We start from the raw sequence: 18,921 nt of genomic DNA on the forward strand, positions 1-18,921 counted from the left end.
TTTACGGGTCTCGGGCCCATCCGTAGGGGGCCTATTTTCACAAACTTACAATTCAATATTTTCAAAACCAAAGCCGCTAGCGATCTAAAACCAAAACAGGCACCTCCCTTAGCCATATATGAGTCTCCACGAGCAGCAACATCAAAAAAATTCAAAGTCGTTCCCGAATAAAATCTCGATTTTTTTTTTTTTTTAATTCAAATATAACAAAACTTTAAATGGCTATAAAATTCTCCGATTTTACGCTAGATGCACACAAATCCCCAAATGAAGATGTAATCACCTACTGTATATATTCAGGATCAATAGCAATATTTAACATATCATACGTTTTGCCAAAAATAGCAACTACATTTAAAAAATAATAATAAATAAATGAATAAAATGAGTTTTCAAAGGCTAATAAATCACTAAACTTTCAAATCAAAAACTTAATACTTGAGGAAAGCAAGAAGAATCATCTCAATTTTACTCAACAAAAGCAAAATTAGCATTTTTCAATATACAAGCACAAATTATTTTGGTTGAAATCCGCTACTGTGTAGCTATACAAAATCCAACATGGCGGCAGTCACAAAACAAAGAGTTTTTTAAGTTGAAAATTCTTGTAAATAAATGCTTAAATCACAGAGTTTCTATAGATATGAACGTAAAACAGTCTACATTTTTGGTCAAAACTTAAGAGCAAAAAAAAAAAAAAAAAAAACCGGGCCGTTATCGTTCATTTTACGTAAATATTTCCAGCAAAAGTTACAGCATTGTGTAATCCAACATCGCGGCCATCACGAAACAAAAAGCTTTTTAAGTTAAAAACTCTTGTGAATAAATGCTTAAATCGTGGCATTTCTACAGATATGAATGTAAAATACTTTAGAGTCTTGGTTAAAAGCAAAAAAGGGGCAGTCATTGCTCATTTTACGTAAATATTTTAAGCAAAAGTTACGGTATTGTGTAATCCATGAGGGCTGTCACGAAACAAAGTGCTTTTTAAGTTGAAGATTCTTGTAAATAAATGCTTAAATCGCAGAATTTCTATAGATATGAACTTAAAACACTCTAGACTCTTGGTTAAAAGCAATAAAACGGGCAGTTATCGTTCATTTTATGTAAATATTGAAAGCCAACGTTACGCTCATTTTTTTCATTCATTTCATTTTTTTCACAACGTTTCAAAGTGCATGCATGGTGCTATTTTATATCATGATTACCGTGAATCCTCGACCTAATCATTCTTGAGACATTCCTTTCTGCTTGTATGCAGTAAAACATTTGTCCTATTTCCACTTAAATCCGGCGTTTGAACGCAGCGTGTGTTTGAGTTTATCACAGTGAAAGCTAACTCAACTTCTGACTGGGTCCGGCCCCCTATGGGAAGGCGTGGCACAATTTGCTGTCTTGTCAACTGATGTTGGAGTCTACTGTATGTCTTCTTTTAGGCAAAACACTACCACTTTTGTCCACTGGAGTCGCTAAAATCGACCAAAACCGAAAGTTTACTTAATGTTGCTTTTAAATGAGTTTCAAATTTCAGCAGCATAAAGTCGGAAAAAAAGAAAGAAAAAAAACAAAAAGTACAGTTTGCTTCTCTGTTATCTTCGACTGCACAGGTTTGACGAAGTAACAAGGTCAGGTGGTCAGTGTACACTGTTCCACTCAGCTGCATTATCTCATGAGCCTTAAAAGTACAAAGCCTCCATTCTGACAGACCCATTTAAAACACAGTCTGAATCTCTCTTTAACAATTCACAGACTTTGGCCATTCAAAGCCCTCGGCCTTATTTACACCACTCAAAAGACTCCATTATCACTAACTCAGAGACCTAATTCTAAAGTCACTGTCAAAGAACAGCACTCTTACTTGACTACAATGTGACAATGTAAGTTCAGTGACTTGAAGAAAGATTCAGCGCACTCCAAAGTCAGCTGGAAAGTTCGAACAAGGAGTTTTTATTATAATTCAAGCAAGGGCGCAGTTTTGGTCTCAACATTGGTGGGGACGATATAACAGCATGACCTGCATGTACAGGACATTAATAAGACCAAACACATTGGGTGAACAGGTGTCAGGGCTACATTTCTCGCACATATGAACCTAATTAATTGATACAGTGCCTTCCATAATTATTGGCACCCCTGAAAAAGATGTGTTTTTTAGCTTCTAATATTTTTTTTAAATTCAAATAATATGGGACCTTAATGGAAAAAAAGAGAAAAATCCAACCTTCAATACAAGTGCATTCGTTCAGTGGGGAAAAAAATCACACATAAAATAAAAATTATTTGACATCAAATAATGTGTGTCACAATTATTAGCACCCCTGGTGTTAATACTTTGTACAGCCCTCTTTTGCTAACAAAACAAGGTCTCGGGACTGAGATGGCCATGGGAGGAGCTTGATTTTGTGTCTGGTGAACCATTTCTGTGTAGATTTGGCCATATGTTTAGGGTCATTGTCTTGCTGAAAGACCCAGTGACGACCCATCTTCAGCTTTCGGGCAGAGGGCAACAGATTTTGATTTAAAATGTCCTGGTATTTCAAAGCATTCATGATGCCATGCACCCTAACAAGATTCCCAGGGCCTTTGGAAGCGAAACAGCCCCACAGCATCACTGACCCACCCCCACACTTCACAGTGGGTATGAGGTGCTTTACAGCATGCGCATCTTTCGTGGCACGCCAGACCAACTTAGAATGTTTGTTGAACATCAATAGAATGGACAGTCAATGGCATTAAACAAAGTAAACGCCATTAGAAATGATTGGGAAAATTGGACGTCCATGGCCGTCAATGGCACCACCCTCCATAAACGTCAATGCAATCGGGGACATTTGGGTTACACGTCCTATTGATATCTGGTCATTTCCTGTTGATTTGGGGATATTGTTTTTTTTGCCATTGAAAATGAATGGGAAAAAATTTGGACGTCCAAGGACGTCAACGGCAGACCTGTTAAGTTTGACGATTTGGTCGGGAGACTCCCGATTTTGACCCCAATGCTCACGCCTCACGATTAGAAAGCCAAATCTCCCGATTTTCCAAAAATGTCAATTTTTTTTTTTTTTACATTTTTGTTTGTCACCGTTTGTAACGATACCATTCGGCCCGATTCGGAAAGTGACCAACAACGAATAGCCTGGCCGTCTCCGACTTCCCTGCCCTCCCTCCCCTTCAGAGCTGGAAAAGCCCAACCCATACATCTGACAGGGAGGGAAGAGGCGAAGCACCACCGACTTCCCAAGATGCTGGCACTAATAAACCGGCTTTTAGACTGGTTCAAGTCTTTATTTTGGAAGGAAGAGATGGAGCTGACCCTGGTCGGCCTCCAGTATTCGGGAAAAACGACGTTTGTCAACGTAATTGCCGTAAGTCTTACCTGCCAGCGATAGCTAACTAGCCTAATGCTAATAGCATTAGAGCTAATGATGGGAGAACGATGACGAGGAAGAAGTCGCTGCTTTACTCTGTGTTTTCGTGGATCAAACATCATGGAATATTAAACCACTGCGGTCCTACCCCCACAATATATGAATTTAAGTGAGAAAGCGTATCGTTACTTACTTGAAGTTTAATCATTTAGATTCGCTATTATGCTAAAGCTAAAGTGTATACTATACACTTTATTACATTATATCATTATTACTGTGGTGAAACAAAAAATATAAAGTTTCAATTCTAGGTTACAATTCAATTATAAAACTGCCATGACAAAGATACTTTTAAAAACAAATATGATTAATTTTCTAAATGATGTAATTAATGTTTTTAATCTTGCTGATTTAGTCTCACGAAACCCTAATTGGAGTGATGGTTGATGAGATGAAGAGGTTGCTGAGGAAGCTGATGTCCAAATTTGTGCAAATGGATGTGATCAGGAAAGCTGAGGATATCCTAGATGTTGATTACAGGAACAAGGAGAACTGGCATGACACAGGCAACATAGCAGTATCACATGATGCCAGACAATACATGGAGCAAGTTGAAGACTATCTCTGATGCCACCAAAAAGAGGTTCTTTGACAGTGTAGTTAATTTTTACACAAGTGTTGTGACCAAAATGAACTTGAAAAAAAATGGTTGCATTTTGTCTTAGCGATTGTCGCGCGCGCTCGCATCATCGGGGTTGGCAAACAGAAATCTCCCTATTTGCAATTTCTACAACTTAACAGGTATGCAACGGTATCAACTTACATAGGTGTCAATGGAATCTAAGTACATTGGCATCAATAAAATGAAAAAACATGCTGAAATGCCATTGGAAATGAATGGGAAGTTTGGACGTCCATGGACGTCAATGACATCACCCTCCATAAGCGTCAATGCAATCGGGGACATTTGGGGTACATGTCCTATTGATATTTAGTCATTTCCTGTTGATTTGGAGACATTGTTTTTTTTGCCATTGAAAATGAATGGGAAAAAATTTGGACGTCTCTGGACGTCAATGGTGTCACCCTCCATAAGCGTCAATGCAATCGGGGACATTTAGGGTACACGTCCTATTGATATCTGGTCATTTCCTGTTGATTTGGGGACATTGTTTTTTTGCCATTGAAAATGAATGGGAAAAAATTTGGACGTCCAAGGACGTCAACGGTATCAACTTACATAGGTGTCAATGGAATCTAAGTACATTGGCATCATTAATTTGAAAAAACATGATGAAATGCCATTGGAAATGAATGCGCAGTTTGGACGTCCATGCACGTCAATGGCATCACCCTCCATAAGCGTCAATGCAATCGGGGACATTTGGGGTACATGTCCTATTGATATTTGGTCATTTCCTACTGATTTGGGGACATTGTTCTTTTTTGCCATTGAAAATGAATGGGAAAAAATTTGGACGTCCATGGACGTCAATGGTATCAACATAAATAGGTGTCAATGGAATATAAGTACATTGGCATCAATAAATTGAAAAAACATGGACAATCTAAATTATCTATGTAACTGAACTCATTATATAATGCAAATAAGGTTGCTTCAGAGTTGGTGGGCACAATTTGAGCATTCTGAAATGTTGGTAGTGTTATGTCCCTACCATCCCTATGCAAACCTACGCCTTTGAATACAAGTATATGTTATATAAGGTGTTTTATTTGCCCAATGAACCAAATGCACACATATCAGTGCAATAAATGAGAAAGTAAACACCAAGGCTAACATTGGGTTGGTCTTCGTAGTGCTAAAGGTTGGTTTGTGATGGCCAATGATTCAAAATGTACTGTAAAGAATTAACATAAAGATAATTGAACCGGAATCAGGGTAAAAACTTAATAAAGTCAATTTGCAAAGAAAAATTAACAAAAGACATTTGGGAGTAAACGTAGCTGCATGCGATATTTAATTGAAGACTACATACTGAAAATGTGCATACCAATGTTGTCAACTTCATATTTTCTTCCCTAGAAATCAACGTAATTGGACAAGATATCTGCCCGTATTTTGTTTCAATTAATGTTTCTTATGTTCCTTGATGTGTTTTTTTCTGCGTCTTTTCTTTTTCAATTATTCTCTTCAACTGTTATCCTTCTGTTGACCAATCAGTTTGAGTTGTCTGATAGTGACTTTTTTAACTGATAACTGATATACAGATATTGTCCAACTACAAAATGCGATTCCGATACATGGGGTCGTGGACTTAACTTATTACGGCTGATTGTATTGTAATGCCCTACTGGATGCTTTACTCATGATAAATGTAACAACTTCAAGGTTCCCCCCCAAAAAAAATTCTGTGAAAAATAAAAGAACATTTAAGCATTTATTCAAAGGAATTTTCATCGTAAAAATCTCTTTGTTGTGATAAGAAGGCGCCACATTGGCTAAATGACTAGCATCACACGCGACATATTTACGTAAAATAAATACTAACTGCCCGGTTTTATGCTTTTAATCAAGAATCGAGACTGTTTTACATTCATATCTATGAAAAATTCTAGGTTTTAAGCTTTTTTTTCTTTAAGAATTTTATTATTTAAGAATTTTTAACGTAAAAAGCCCTCTGTGTTTCCAATCGTTCAGCTTTGAAGCGCCCCGTGTCCCATCAATATATTATGAAGTCTATGCATAAGCAATTAAAACACCAGAGCTGAGCCTCAAACAGCAAATAAATAAATAAATAAATGAGATTGAAGAACAACAAAATAACAACTGGAGAACTTACATAGCAAAAGTCCACTAGCTTAAATGCTATAAAATGCTAAAAAAATAAAAATAAAATAAATACATTTTACAATGCTCTCAACAAATGGTTCGAACACATATTCCCACAAAAAAAAAAAACGTCAAAATATACCTATAAACTAAATTACAAACACAATGAAAAAACATTAGCTCAAACAAAAACTTGGCTTTTGTTGGTCTTAAAAGGGAGCAGATGGATTCAGCCATGTGAAATGAGTTGTATCATATTCACTTTTGCCACTAGAGGGCAGTGTATCAACCCAAATCAATAAAACTAAATGCAAACACTTTCAAAAGAAACCATTACAACGCACTTTAATTAAATGAATACTCAAAGCAGCAAAATTTAATTAGAATCTTTTTTTCTAATCGAATTACTCGAGTGAATCGATTAATCACTGCAGCACTAATATACTGTATTTTTTTCCCCAAAATCAATAAATATTTCAATTTGTTTAGTACAAAGTACAAACAACAGATGCAAGTTATCATTCTGCCTTACACATACTTTTTGAGTTAGGAGACAATTATATATTTCCAAGCAGACACCAACCATCTACATTTGAAGATGACCTTGAACAACAACAAAAAAAAGCATCTTACAATGGAAACGACACAAGTATCATATAGAAGTACAACACCATTAAAATGTTCTTTCACTCACGTCGCTTAAGGGTAACCATTGGAATCGCATTTTCCCATTTAGAAGCATTCCTCTTGGCTTTCCTCACCATTCTTTCCTCCCTGCGCCTTGCAAGGACCACAGGAGGTCTCAAGTGGAAACTGTGAGCCCGACAGAACACCAAGCGTTTCCCTCGTCTTCGAAGCAGCTGCTGCGCTTGCGGCTAAAACGCAAATGACAGCAAAAAGTGCTGTGCAGACGCCCAGATTTGTATGCTGGTAGCGTTTGTTGATGCAGCACAGGCTTGCACTCGCCCACACACACACACACAGACAGACAGACTGACAGTAAAAGCACACACTCTGAATGTGGTCCACACAAAGAAATGAGAGGGAAGCCAACATAAGAGATAAAAATGAGAATATTACCAGTATTTAAATGAACTTTCCACTGCTATTTCACAATGTGATGGAGTGCGCTTGCTATGTGAATGTAGAGTAAATTGTGCATCACTCCATAAACAGCCATTTGTATTCAAACGAATTGTTTTAAGCTAGGGTTGTTCCGATCATGTTTTTTTGCTCCCGATCCGATCCCGATCGTTTTAGTTTGAGTATCTGATATTTCCCGTTCCCGATCCGATTGCGTTTTTTTGCTCCCGATTTAATTCCAATCATTCCCGATAATTTTTCCCGATCATATACAGTTTGGCAATGCATTAAGAAAAAAATGAATAAAACTCGACGACGAATATATACATTCAACATACAGTACATAAGTACTGTATTTGTTTATTATGACAATAAATCCTCAAGATGGCATTTATATTATTAACATTCTTTCTGTGAGAGGGATCCACCGATAGAAAGACTTGTAATTCTTAAAGAATAAATGTGACTTTGTATGTTCTGACTAAATATTGCCATCTAGTGTATTTGTTGAGCTTTCAGTAAAGATACTATAGCCATTTAACTTCTGCCCAAATGCATGATGGGAAGTGCAACCATGACTGTGCGTCGTGGTACCAATTCATATATCTTCTCTGCGTTGGGAAATAACATAGGGTGTTAAGAAAAAGATCAACTACTACCTTTCTTCCCTACATTGCTTCCCACGATTATTCTAATCGTTGGGAGAGGGATTGTAAGGCTTTAGCCATTTAAAAAAAGGCTCCAAAGGCTGCCAAAATTCTCTCTACTCATTTTACACTGGCTTTTAGCTCTATATACTGTATGGGTAAAATGACGCCATTATAGATTGAACGCGACAATGCGTGAGTGGGTCGTGCAGCGCATGCGTTAATTGCGTAAAATATTGTAACGTGATAAATGTAATAAATATTCATTCTCGCCGTTAACGCGATAAGTTTGATAACCCTAGAGTATAACACATTATGTCTGTAACATTAAATACAATTAGAAAACGATTTAATTAAAAAATATACATATATTAAAAAAAGGCATGTCCGATATTTTTTTGCCGATTTCGATACTTTGAAAATGACGTATTAGGCTCCTAATGCAAGGGTGTAAGTTTGGTCTCAACATGGGTAGGGACAGTGTAACAGCATAATCTGCATATACATTTTTTTGCTCGGGATGCGACATAAAAATAAGACCAAATAGATTGGGTGAACGGGGGTCAGGGCTACATTTCACTCGAATATGCACCAAATTAATTGATAGGCTAAATCAGGGGTGCTCGTTACGTCCATTATAATCGACCAGTGGATCGCAACGCTAGTGTGGGTAGCTCACGGCATCCCTAGATTTTTTAAAACGTAAATAGTTAATTGTGATTATGTTGTGTGAGCAACGTATGAGTTTATGCAGCACCCGTCTCTTTCTAAGCAGCTTCTTGCTGACGATTTTCTGGTTCTATAGTTTCCAGCAAAGGTAACTTGATTTCTCAGTTTAATTAACGTTAACAGTAGAAAACAGAAACAGAAGGACACTTCTCTCTAAGCAGCTTCCTACTCGAGTTTTTCAGGTTAGCAAGTTCACACAGTTTAATGTTTTGCCAACTCTGATGCATGTCTGACTTACAGTAGCAAAAATAGTGGCGTGTTTTCCACCTCCACAACATTTTGAAATGACTTACGATGGCTGCTGCTGGCCGAAAAAAACTTAAAATATCCCTCTTCTTGGGAGGAGGCGGCATGTTATCGACATAGGGGCTGTGCAAGTGTAAGCGTGCATGTGTGTTGGGGACGGGTGACGTCATCAGCCAATCAAACGTGTGTTTGAAGGGGGAAAAAAATGGACTCGTGCATTCAGCAAGTGAAAGCGGTTTTAAAATTTTAACATAATGAAAATAATTCACTTAATAATGGTAGGATCAATGCTTTTCTTGCAACATATGGGAATACAATTAAATAAATAAATAAATAAATTACCTATATAACTGAACAAATTATATAATGCATATAAATTGGCTTAAAAGTCGGTGGGGACAATTTGCGCATCCTGAAAAGTTGGTAGTGTTATGTCCCTACTGTCCCTATGCAAACCTACGCCATTGTCCTAATGCCAACCGAGTAATAAAACTTGGGAAAAAAAAAAAAAAAACTCTATGAAAAATTGAAGATGTCAGACATGTTTATGACAATTTAACATTATTGATACTTGCCTCAATGCTAACAACGGTAACCTTGGTCTCCCAACATTCTTCAAAATTGTAGAGAAATGGGGTTTATTGCAAAAATTCCAACACATCAGCCTATGATTACTGAGGAGGGGCTCAGCGGCACCCACTACTTGGTAGGGAAAGAAACGAGAGTGCCAGAAGTCAAGTCTCCAAACACAAGCAGCTACAATAGAAACACAAGCAGCTAAAATAGAAAAAACCCCACCAGAAATAAGCTCGAGTCGTTTTTAACAAAGCAAGTGTTGTTGGATGATATTGAAAGTCTCCGGTGCAACTCGGAGCAATGGAATGAAAATTGAAAAATGCCTTACACGGATGTTAATACCACAAAATCACTGATTCACTCATTTCCTTGTCAATCAAAAAATGATTCAACCTCAGACAGATCATCCAATCATCACCGAGAAAACCAGAGCCAAGCCCTGCTCACTGGGCATAGACCCCCAGAGATGCACAGCGTCCGATGGGCGGGATGAACCCAGCCTTTAACCAATGTCTCGTCTCATTTCGCTGTTGTAGGGAGATGCTATAGGTGTTTAAAAAGCAAGAACGAACAGACTGAGTAACAGTTTCTTTGCAAAAGCCATCTCCATCCTGAACAGCGATATGTAACACCACATCACCCAATATCCAATATTCATTTACATGCAATATACTATGTGCAATACTTACTGAGTGCAATATTCAATGCCTCACAGTCAACTGCTGCTACTTAACTTTTAGTCACAAATATTCTATGTGCAATACTTATTAACATGCAATATTCATGTGCAATATTTAATGCCTTCACTGTCAACTGCTGCTAATTCACTTCAATTATTTGCATTGCCTGAACATAGACTACCTCATACATATTTTATATCTATTTAGATTTTATACTTTTATTCTTGCAAGTCACTTTAGAAATTTTTACTTGTCCTGCACAGTAAAGGGAGACGCTCCACAATTTCATTTTACAACTGCATAATGACAAAAAAGGGCTATTCTATTCTATTCTATTCTATTCTATTCTATTCTATTCTATTCTATAACAATGTACTCTCAACTCTGGAGAAGCACAGCTTATTTGAAGGACTGTGAAGCTGTGCGAATGAATGAAAAGCCGCATCGTAACCAGTGATAAGAAGCTAATTCTGAACAAAAGTTGAGCGTGCTGTAGCGTAAATTTTGTCAACGCCCTGTACACACAACAGTATACATTTGATCACTTATTTTTTGACATTTTGGGAGAAGCTTAGCTCCCCTTGCAGTCTTAGATCAATGGCCTCCAAAACAAATACTTTGTAGCATGCAAAATCGTACACAGTGACCCCCACTACTTCGCACTTCAAACTTCGTGCCCTCAGTCCTTTGTGGATTTTTTAAAATCAAAAAAATGAATAAATAAATAGCTGTCCAAATCCGATCACGTTGTCTCACTCTCCTGCTGCTTTTCTTGGTCAGGCAGTGCACTGGAGTTGCTTATTAGGATTGACAGACGTTAAGGTTCGATCTGGCCAGAGATGTTTTAAAGCCGAAACTTCAATGCGCCGCATGCGTCAATCATCGTTAAACTTGTTAAACAGTTGCTGTGGCAACTCGTGTCTAAGTGCGCAGCTTGTGTGGATTTGAGTGGACTCAAACTTTGTTTAAAAATAAGTCGGTGGGACAGTCACATGTTTAAAACATAATTATTGCAGTGCTTAATTTTTTGCGGGGGGGGGGGTGCTGCTTATTATAATTATAACATTTGAATTGCTTAAAAAAACATTTATTTAAAAGGTTTTTTTAAACACTTAAAAAAGTGAAAAAACATGTCTTATATGTATCTCTTTCCAATGCTAAATCTGAAAAAATACATTGAACAAAAAAAAAAAAAGGGTGGGGAGTGGCACGCTACTTCATGGTTTTTCACTTATTGCAGCTGGTTCTGGTCCCCATTAACTGTGAAAAACGAGCGATCACTGTACAGTACTATTTTTGCACTATCAATATACCTCCTCCACCCAAAAAAAAAAAAATGCTGTTTGACGTAAAATCTCTAGTTGACACTTTAAAACTAGCCTAATGACTAACAGATGATGATAATAAATACCCTTTTGCTAAACACTTTAATTTGTGAACCTATTAAAAGAACAAATACATGGCAATAAAAACTTCACCTTTCTTTAATCCTACTGATAAACGAATTCAACAAAAACCGGGGATTGAAAAAAATAACAAACAAATCAACCACCAAATTCTAAGAAAACCTTACCTCCCACTTTATTGCATAATCCCTATTATCCAAAATCATACGTGGAGATTAGCCCTACCTGGTGGCCTAAAGTGTCAGTGCATATAATTGACTTTCCAATATATGAATTTAAAATTAAGACTTTGCCGGTAAAATGTTGTCTATAAAAGTTGTAAAGCAATAAAACAAACAATAAAAATGAATGAAACTAACCCAAAAATATATTTTAATAAATTATTTCTATAGAGGTCAAAATTATTTTTCAAACAGATCATGTGACTATCACCTTAGAGACAGTCATTTGCTATGCTTAGCCTCCCCCAAAAAACACCTGAGGACAGAAGATGGAAGATAGATATACGTAATTTTTTCAAACCTAAGCTTTCAAAAGCGACAACGACTACTGAGCCAGAACCAAGGATTGAAGATGTGGACCATGAAACGCTGAACAAAATGTTGAGCGGGGTTTCAGCTTGCTCTATTAAAGACGTTAACCCTAAAAAATGATTGGAAACAAACAAACAAAAAAATGCTAATTTTCACATATTATTATAAATGTTGCTGGCTGGAATATTCAGTCAAAATGGATACAGCGTCTAATTCTCCACTAGGTAAGACAGAAAAACACACGCACACACACACACACAGCTGGGATGCCTGTATGTACAAGCACAGGCTAAGCTACTATCGGAGCGTATATCTTGTAAATTGATTTTATTGCCAACTCTGCGTTTCGAGGTCATCAACATTTTTGCTCCTGCCACAAAGGTCAAACTCCGCTTATATCCAAAATCTTCTCCGCTTATGTCCAAAATTTTAACATTATTAACCAAATACTTACAAACAAATTCACAAATGACGATCAAAACATGACAGCTGACTAAACACACTAAAAGCACATGCAACTATTCTAAAAACCTACACAAACTAACAATCAGCAACCCTCTAATTTGAAATTATGAGCACTTGCACAGACTTTTCCACAAATTCCACTTGGGATTGTCAGTGCGCAAAAACTATCATCTCCTCTTACCATCCCAATCCTTCCAGGAATTCTTACGACTGGCTGGACTGAAAGCGAAAGAAGATCCAAGTCCTGAGATGTCCAAGTTCTGGATCAGAAGACTGAGCCGGTTCATGATCCGGTATGACGCCTCGCCGCCCTCCCGCAAGAACTCGTGCAGAGACATTGGGCCTTGGGATGGTTTCAAAAACTCAATCTTCAAGGTTAGCCACTGGAAGCATCCTGTTCACCTCTAAGATCGTACACGATTAGCCCGATATGCAGGAATCCCGCGATCCGGCTTCTCCTGCAGATGCATATCGGGGACCTAATGCAAAGCCTGGTAGGTCTAAAGAGCTGAGTCACTGCACAACCTCTGCAAACGGTCACGCTATTGGCAAGAATAGACCTTGCTTTGCTCTGCATGAACACACACACTCCGGTAGACTCACATACCTCATCGCAAGTGTCAACTATTGACGGCCGCATAGGTTTCTCTGCTGGAAGGAGACAGCAGCCGGTGAAGCACAAATCCCCTTCTGCTGCTCGGGCTAATTATATTCTTCCACTCCTCTACTAATCTGCCTCGGCTTTCCCCGCACCATGTCTTCCCGGATACCTCCAACTTATTTCCACTACCGGAACACCAGAATGAAGAGTTTGCTATACTTGTGCTGTTGCGTGAACAAATATTTGTCCAGGAAGACAACGTAGGGAGAACGTAGCGTTAGACATTGTTTGTTGTGTGCACAACAGTCAGGGTTGCCAACTGTCCCTTGAAAAACGGAATCGTCCATTATTCAGAAACAAAGGTACGCGTCCCATATTGAGATTTCAAGGAATGTGCTTTGTCCCCTACTATCCTCAAACTCGAAAATAGTGTCTTATTTGTAGAACGGACCAATACCTGTATGGTGCTTTACAAGAATATGCAGGGAAACGCGCTCTCCTGCATATCCTAACTTTTACTTAAAAAAAAAAAATCTACTTCCGTTATTTAATCCTAAATCTGTAACTAGGGTTGTTCCAATCATGTTTTTTTGCTCCCGATCTGATCCCGATCGTTTTAGTTTGAGTATCTACCGATCCCAATATTTCCCGATCCGATTGCTTTTTTTTTTGCTCCCGATTCAATTCCAATCATTCCCGATAATTTTTCCCGATCATATACATTTTGGCAATGCATTAAGAAAAAAACGAATAAAACTCGGACGAATATATACATTCAACATACAGTACATAAGTACTGTATTTGTTTATTATGACAATAAATCCTCAAGATGGCATTTACATTATTAACATTCTTTCTGTGAGAGGGATCCACGGATAGAAAGACTTGTAATTCTTAAAGGATAAATGTGACTTTGTATATTGTGACTAAATATTACCATCTAGTGTATTTGTTGAGCTTTCAGTAAATGATACTGTAGCCATTTAACTGTTCTGCCCAAATGCATGATGGGAAGTGCAACCATGACTGTGTGTAGTGGCACCAATTGATATATCTTCTCTGCGTTGGGAAGTAACATAGGGTGTTAAGGAAAAGATCAACCACTACTGTTCTTCACCACATTGTTTCCCACGATATTTCTAAATGTTGAGAGAGGGATTTTAAGGTTTTAGCCAATTAAAAAGAGGCTCCAAAGACTGCCAAAATTCTCTCTACTCATTCTACGCTGCCTGTTAGCTCTATATATGGGTAAAACGGCGCCATTATAGATTGAACGCGGCTATGCGTGAGTGGTTTGTGCAGCGCATGCGTTAATTGCATTAAATATTTTAACGTGAATAATTTTTTAAAAAATTAATTACCGCCGTTTACACGATAAATTTGATAGCCCTACTTTAAGCCAAAACTAAAGACTCTGGATGAATGTAAGACATTTTGTCTGTAACTTTAATTAGAAAACGAATTAATTAAAAAAATAAAATAAAATAAAAAAAGCCATGTCCGATATTTTTTTGCCGATCGGCACATCTTTATCCGTAACCTACCCACCAAATTTGACACAAAAACGGCTTTCGTCAATGGATACACTGTAAGTCCAGTGCAGTTTATTTGTTGATTTATTTGGGTTAATAGGTAACAGTTTATTTGACAGTGGCATGGTAAGACCACCATTAGACCGTCATAATTATGACATGACACTGTCATGGGCATTAAGGAACGCTGGCATATTATGTCAGTAACTCCATTTATGTCCAGCTCAGAATTTTTACATCTATTTAAAAGTGAGATAATTTGCTGGATGACACAAAATGACTTCTGTCGTAAGCACTCATTAATGCTCATGGCAGTGTCATGTTGTAATTAAGATGGTCTTTGGCACAGGTTTATGGCACCACTGTCAATTAAAGTGTTACCAAATACCATAAATAGCAATTAATGAAACAATTGGAACAGTGACTAAGAAATAATTAGCATGGAACATGAATTATGACTGTTATTTTCATATGTAGCACTGTAATGCATGCTAGGAGGCATGTTGGATGACAACAGTGTTGACAGCAGTTGGAAGCAGAGGTTGACTGTCTCCCCCATGGGAGTGGGGATGGTCAAATGAAGCTTCTTGAAGCAATGAAGCTTTGCAGTCAATTGGTTCGAAGCTTCATGGTGGTTCATTTGGTCTTATGACATCTCATGATGCCGCCAACAAATAAAGTGTTACCGGTTAATATCTTTTGGTGTATTAATCCCATAATACGGTGAGGACTGCTGCGGCTTACAGTGTATCACAAAAGTGAGTACACCCCTCGCATTTCTACAGATATTTAAGTGTATCTTTTCATGGGACAACACTGACAAAATGACACTTTGACACAATAAAAAGTAGTCTGTGGCCAGCTTATATAATAGAGTTAATTTATTTTCCCCTCAAAATAACTCAAAATATAGCCATTAATATCCAAACCCCTGGCAACAAAAGTGAGTACATCCCTTAGAAATTACTAAAGGGGAAAAGATATCGTCATCGCACACACCATATAATTGTCTGCATTAGTCTAACACATATATAGTCTAACACATACATACGGTACAGGCCCTCGTAGGCACCGTTTAACTGTTTGCATTACTCCAACACACGTAATATAATTAATCAGGAAATAGTATCATTTTCATATTTACTACATGAAAATACACACTACACTCCCGACTACACTACTAATATAAAATAAATAGAACACCATAGTTTAATGAGAAGAAAGAGAAGAGATACACAATGCCGTCTTATCACAAGATTGACGCACCAACTCTGGCAATCAGCTCTCCCAGCAAACTCCAAGGACAAAGCGCTTTGTCCTAAAACAAGTACAACCAGCCCGGACAGCAAAGTTGATAGCGGGCGTCCCAATCCGCGCACGAACCTAAACCGCCCAAAACCGGCCACAGAGGGGATGATCCAAAAGCAACGCCAGGAAACGCCTTCGACAAGACCCGCGTCAGCAAAGACTTTAAAAAGACTGGACACTGAGATAAGACAGATTTTTTCTGCTCGGAAACATATAGCCTTGTTTTGGATCCAGAATTATCCCTCCGTCGTCTGTTTTTGCCTTGTTTTTACCATTGTCAACGAATAAATTGTCAACCTGTTTTCGGTGAGTGTTCTTCAAGCTTTTGAAACATGGAGTCAATACAAAGGGTTAAAATAAGAGGACGCGCGAGATTCGGCCTTCCCGGTGGGCGCACGCGGGGCAGCGTCAGCCGAGCGGCACTTGTTTTGGTTGGTGCTGTCCGCGGGTGCGTCTGGGCCGGGGGGGGGCGAATTTCAACACTACGTACATCCCTAAATGTCCAAATTGAGTACTGCTTGTCATTTTCCCTCCAAAATGTCATGTGACTCGTTACAGGAGTGCTGTCAGCATTGCTGCAGAGATTGAAGAGGTGGGGGGTCAGCCTGTTAGTGCTCAGATCATACGCCGCACTCTACGTCAAATTGGTGACATAGCTGTCTCCCCAAGAGGAAGCCTATTCTGAAGATGGTACACATGAAAGCCCGTCCGTCTCATCCGACCATAGGACATGGTTCCAGTAATCCATGTGCTTTGTTGACATGTCTTCAGCAAACTGTTTGAACTAAACTGAAAATCACAAGCAGTACTCAATTTGGACATTCACGGATGTACGTAGTACAGGTTGAGAAAATATGGTATTACACTTTCTTACTCTAATTTGAAGGCATTTTAAAGCAAATTTTCTATTGATGTCTATATTTTCCCCCAACAAACTCAATTCCTCTGGAAACCTGTCATCTAATAGTCCTATTTATTGATACATTACACTCAAGTTGTTGCGGATTGTGGAAATCGCAACCAGACTTTGTATTTTGACAGAATGTCGCTTTGCTACTGTTACATGACAGACGGCAACATCGCCCCTCTCAGCTCTGACACTGTTGACCATGCCTCTTCTTGTTAATCTGGTTTGATCCGCACAACACACTCCTGTTTGTAATCTTATCTCAAGGCCTTAGTCATACACTATCATGCATCTGACATGTCTATTCTTTTCTTGGAGGAGTCATAGCACAATGACAACAATAGCCCAATACAACTAGTGATTACAGAAACACACCAAAATTGCATTTTAGGTCAATCAAAAAAACTTGACTGTTACCACTAAAACATTCATCCTGAAGCACTATCCAAGCTAATTTCGGATGAAAGAAGGTGAGCTGAGACCAGCTTCCGACCTGAGGCTAAAGGAGAGACTTGTAATCTCTTGTATATCTAGTATATGTGGTATCTGATATATGGAAACACTATCCAGCTTTTACAAATTTGTGTTGCTTCCTGTCCATACAATGTGGACCTGGACTAGGTACCAGCACATACATTAACAATAGATACTGTGTCATGCTTGGTATATAATGAGCGATGCCTCAGCCTACACGAAGAAACCCGGCAGTATGTGACTCACTGATCTGGGTATCCCTGGAAGTAGGTCAATCAGGCCATTAGTAGTCAAGGAGATAGCAAGTGATTGAAAAGTCTGAATTTACTGTGCTCTGGATTGCTTCGAAATGAATCAAGATGGGAATAGTGATCATTGGCAATTTGGCAGCAAACCTTCCTCTGTGGAGACTGCATTTTCTTCTAGTGCTTGCTCATTGCAATGCTACTCTGGCTTCCTTCCACTGCACCAAACCATGAATGTTAGGTTCCTTAAAGACTATTCATCAATTTAAATTGAGTCTAAATAGTAGGCCTGCACAATATATTGTTTGAACATCGCCATTGCAATGTGAGCATTTTTTCTTTTTTTTTAATTGTAAACTTTTGTTTTTCTTCAAAAAAGGCAATTATGCAGAGACATGGCTTCTTCGATCCTTTTTACAGTATATACACCAATCTTCATCATTCACAGATAAACCCCTCAGCCTGGATTAAACTGTATAATGCGAATACTCGGGATATCCCGATTGCATATTTTTGGGTCCAAGTCCAAATCATCTGATTTTGAGAATCTGCGGATACAGAGTCCCAATCCGATAACGATTTAAAAATTTTTTTGCTTTGATGCTTATGCTATCGAGAACAGCCTTTCACTTACGCAATGAATGAGTTGCTACAACATACTTATGACTGTGTACCAAGCTTAACAATGATTAACACATTTGTGCCTTTGATCGTAGAGCTACCGAAGCGTCTCTGGCCGGATCAAAGTTACAAACCTGTCAATCATCATTAACCAAATGCGAGCTGGTGACCAAGAAAAACAGTTTGGACTGCTTTCCCGGAGGCTGTACCAGCATGAAGCAGACAAACATGAATATATATATATTAGGGCTGTCAAAATTATCGCGTTAACAGGCGTTAATTAATTTTTAAAATTAATCACGTTAAAATATTTGACGCAATTAACGCATGCAATGAATGAGCTGCTCTCGCATTGCCTCGAACAGATTTCAATGAGGCCGTTTATGGACATTAAGAGTGAAGAGAATGCCACCGGCCGCTTGGGGGCAGCGCAGCGACGTTCCATACTAATGTTATTCCTTCTAATAGTGGGAGAATTAGTAGTTGTGAGACGTTTATGCTGTTGCTTTGTGCTCCACACATATTTCGGAAAGTTTGCTTTCTTTTAGTGGCAATTATGTGTCTCTTATTGTATTTTGTGTAAGATATGCTCAGAGATATATCTGTTATAAAGGCGAGTGGACACAGGCGTTCTTTGGGCTGCGCCGTTTATTGGCATACGCTTCTGCAACTCCTTCACAACAAACAGAAGTATCATTTGGTGAAAGC

General features: G+C 38.3%; 1 protein-coding gene across 5 annotated transcripts in view; it reads right to left on the minus strand.

Moving 5' to 3' along the window:
- LOC130927028 (guanine nucleotide exchange factor DBS-like) overlaps nt 1-18,921 on the minus strand; it is a 116,443-nt gene that overhangs the window by 85,961 nt on the left and 11,561 nt on the right. For 2 of the 5 annotated variants that reach the window (XM_057852493.1, XM_057852487.1), the window contains exon 1: nt 12,706-13,125. The exons of 1 other annotated variant lie outside the window; for it this stretch is intronic. In XM_057852493.1, coding sequence (XP_057708476.1) covers nt 12,706-12,862 — 157 coding nt within the window. In that variant the 5' untranslated portion in view covers nt 12,863-13,125. 2 more of the 5 variants (XM_057852491.1, XM_057852490.1) reach the window with 2 other exon arrangements.

Source organism: Corythoichthys intestinalis, chromosome 12, assembly GCF_030265065.1.
Source record: "Corythoichthys intestinalis isolate RoL2023-P3 chromosome 12, ASM3026506v1, whole genome shotgun sequence".
NCBI classification, from domain to species: Eukaryota; Metazoa; Chordata; class Actinopteri; order Syngnathiformes; family Syngnathidae; genus Corythoichthys; species Corythoichthys intestinalis.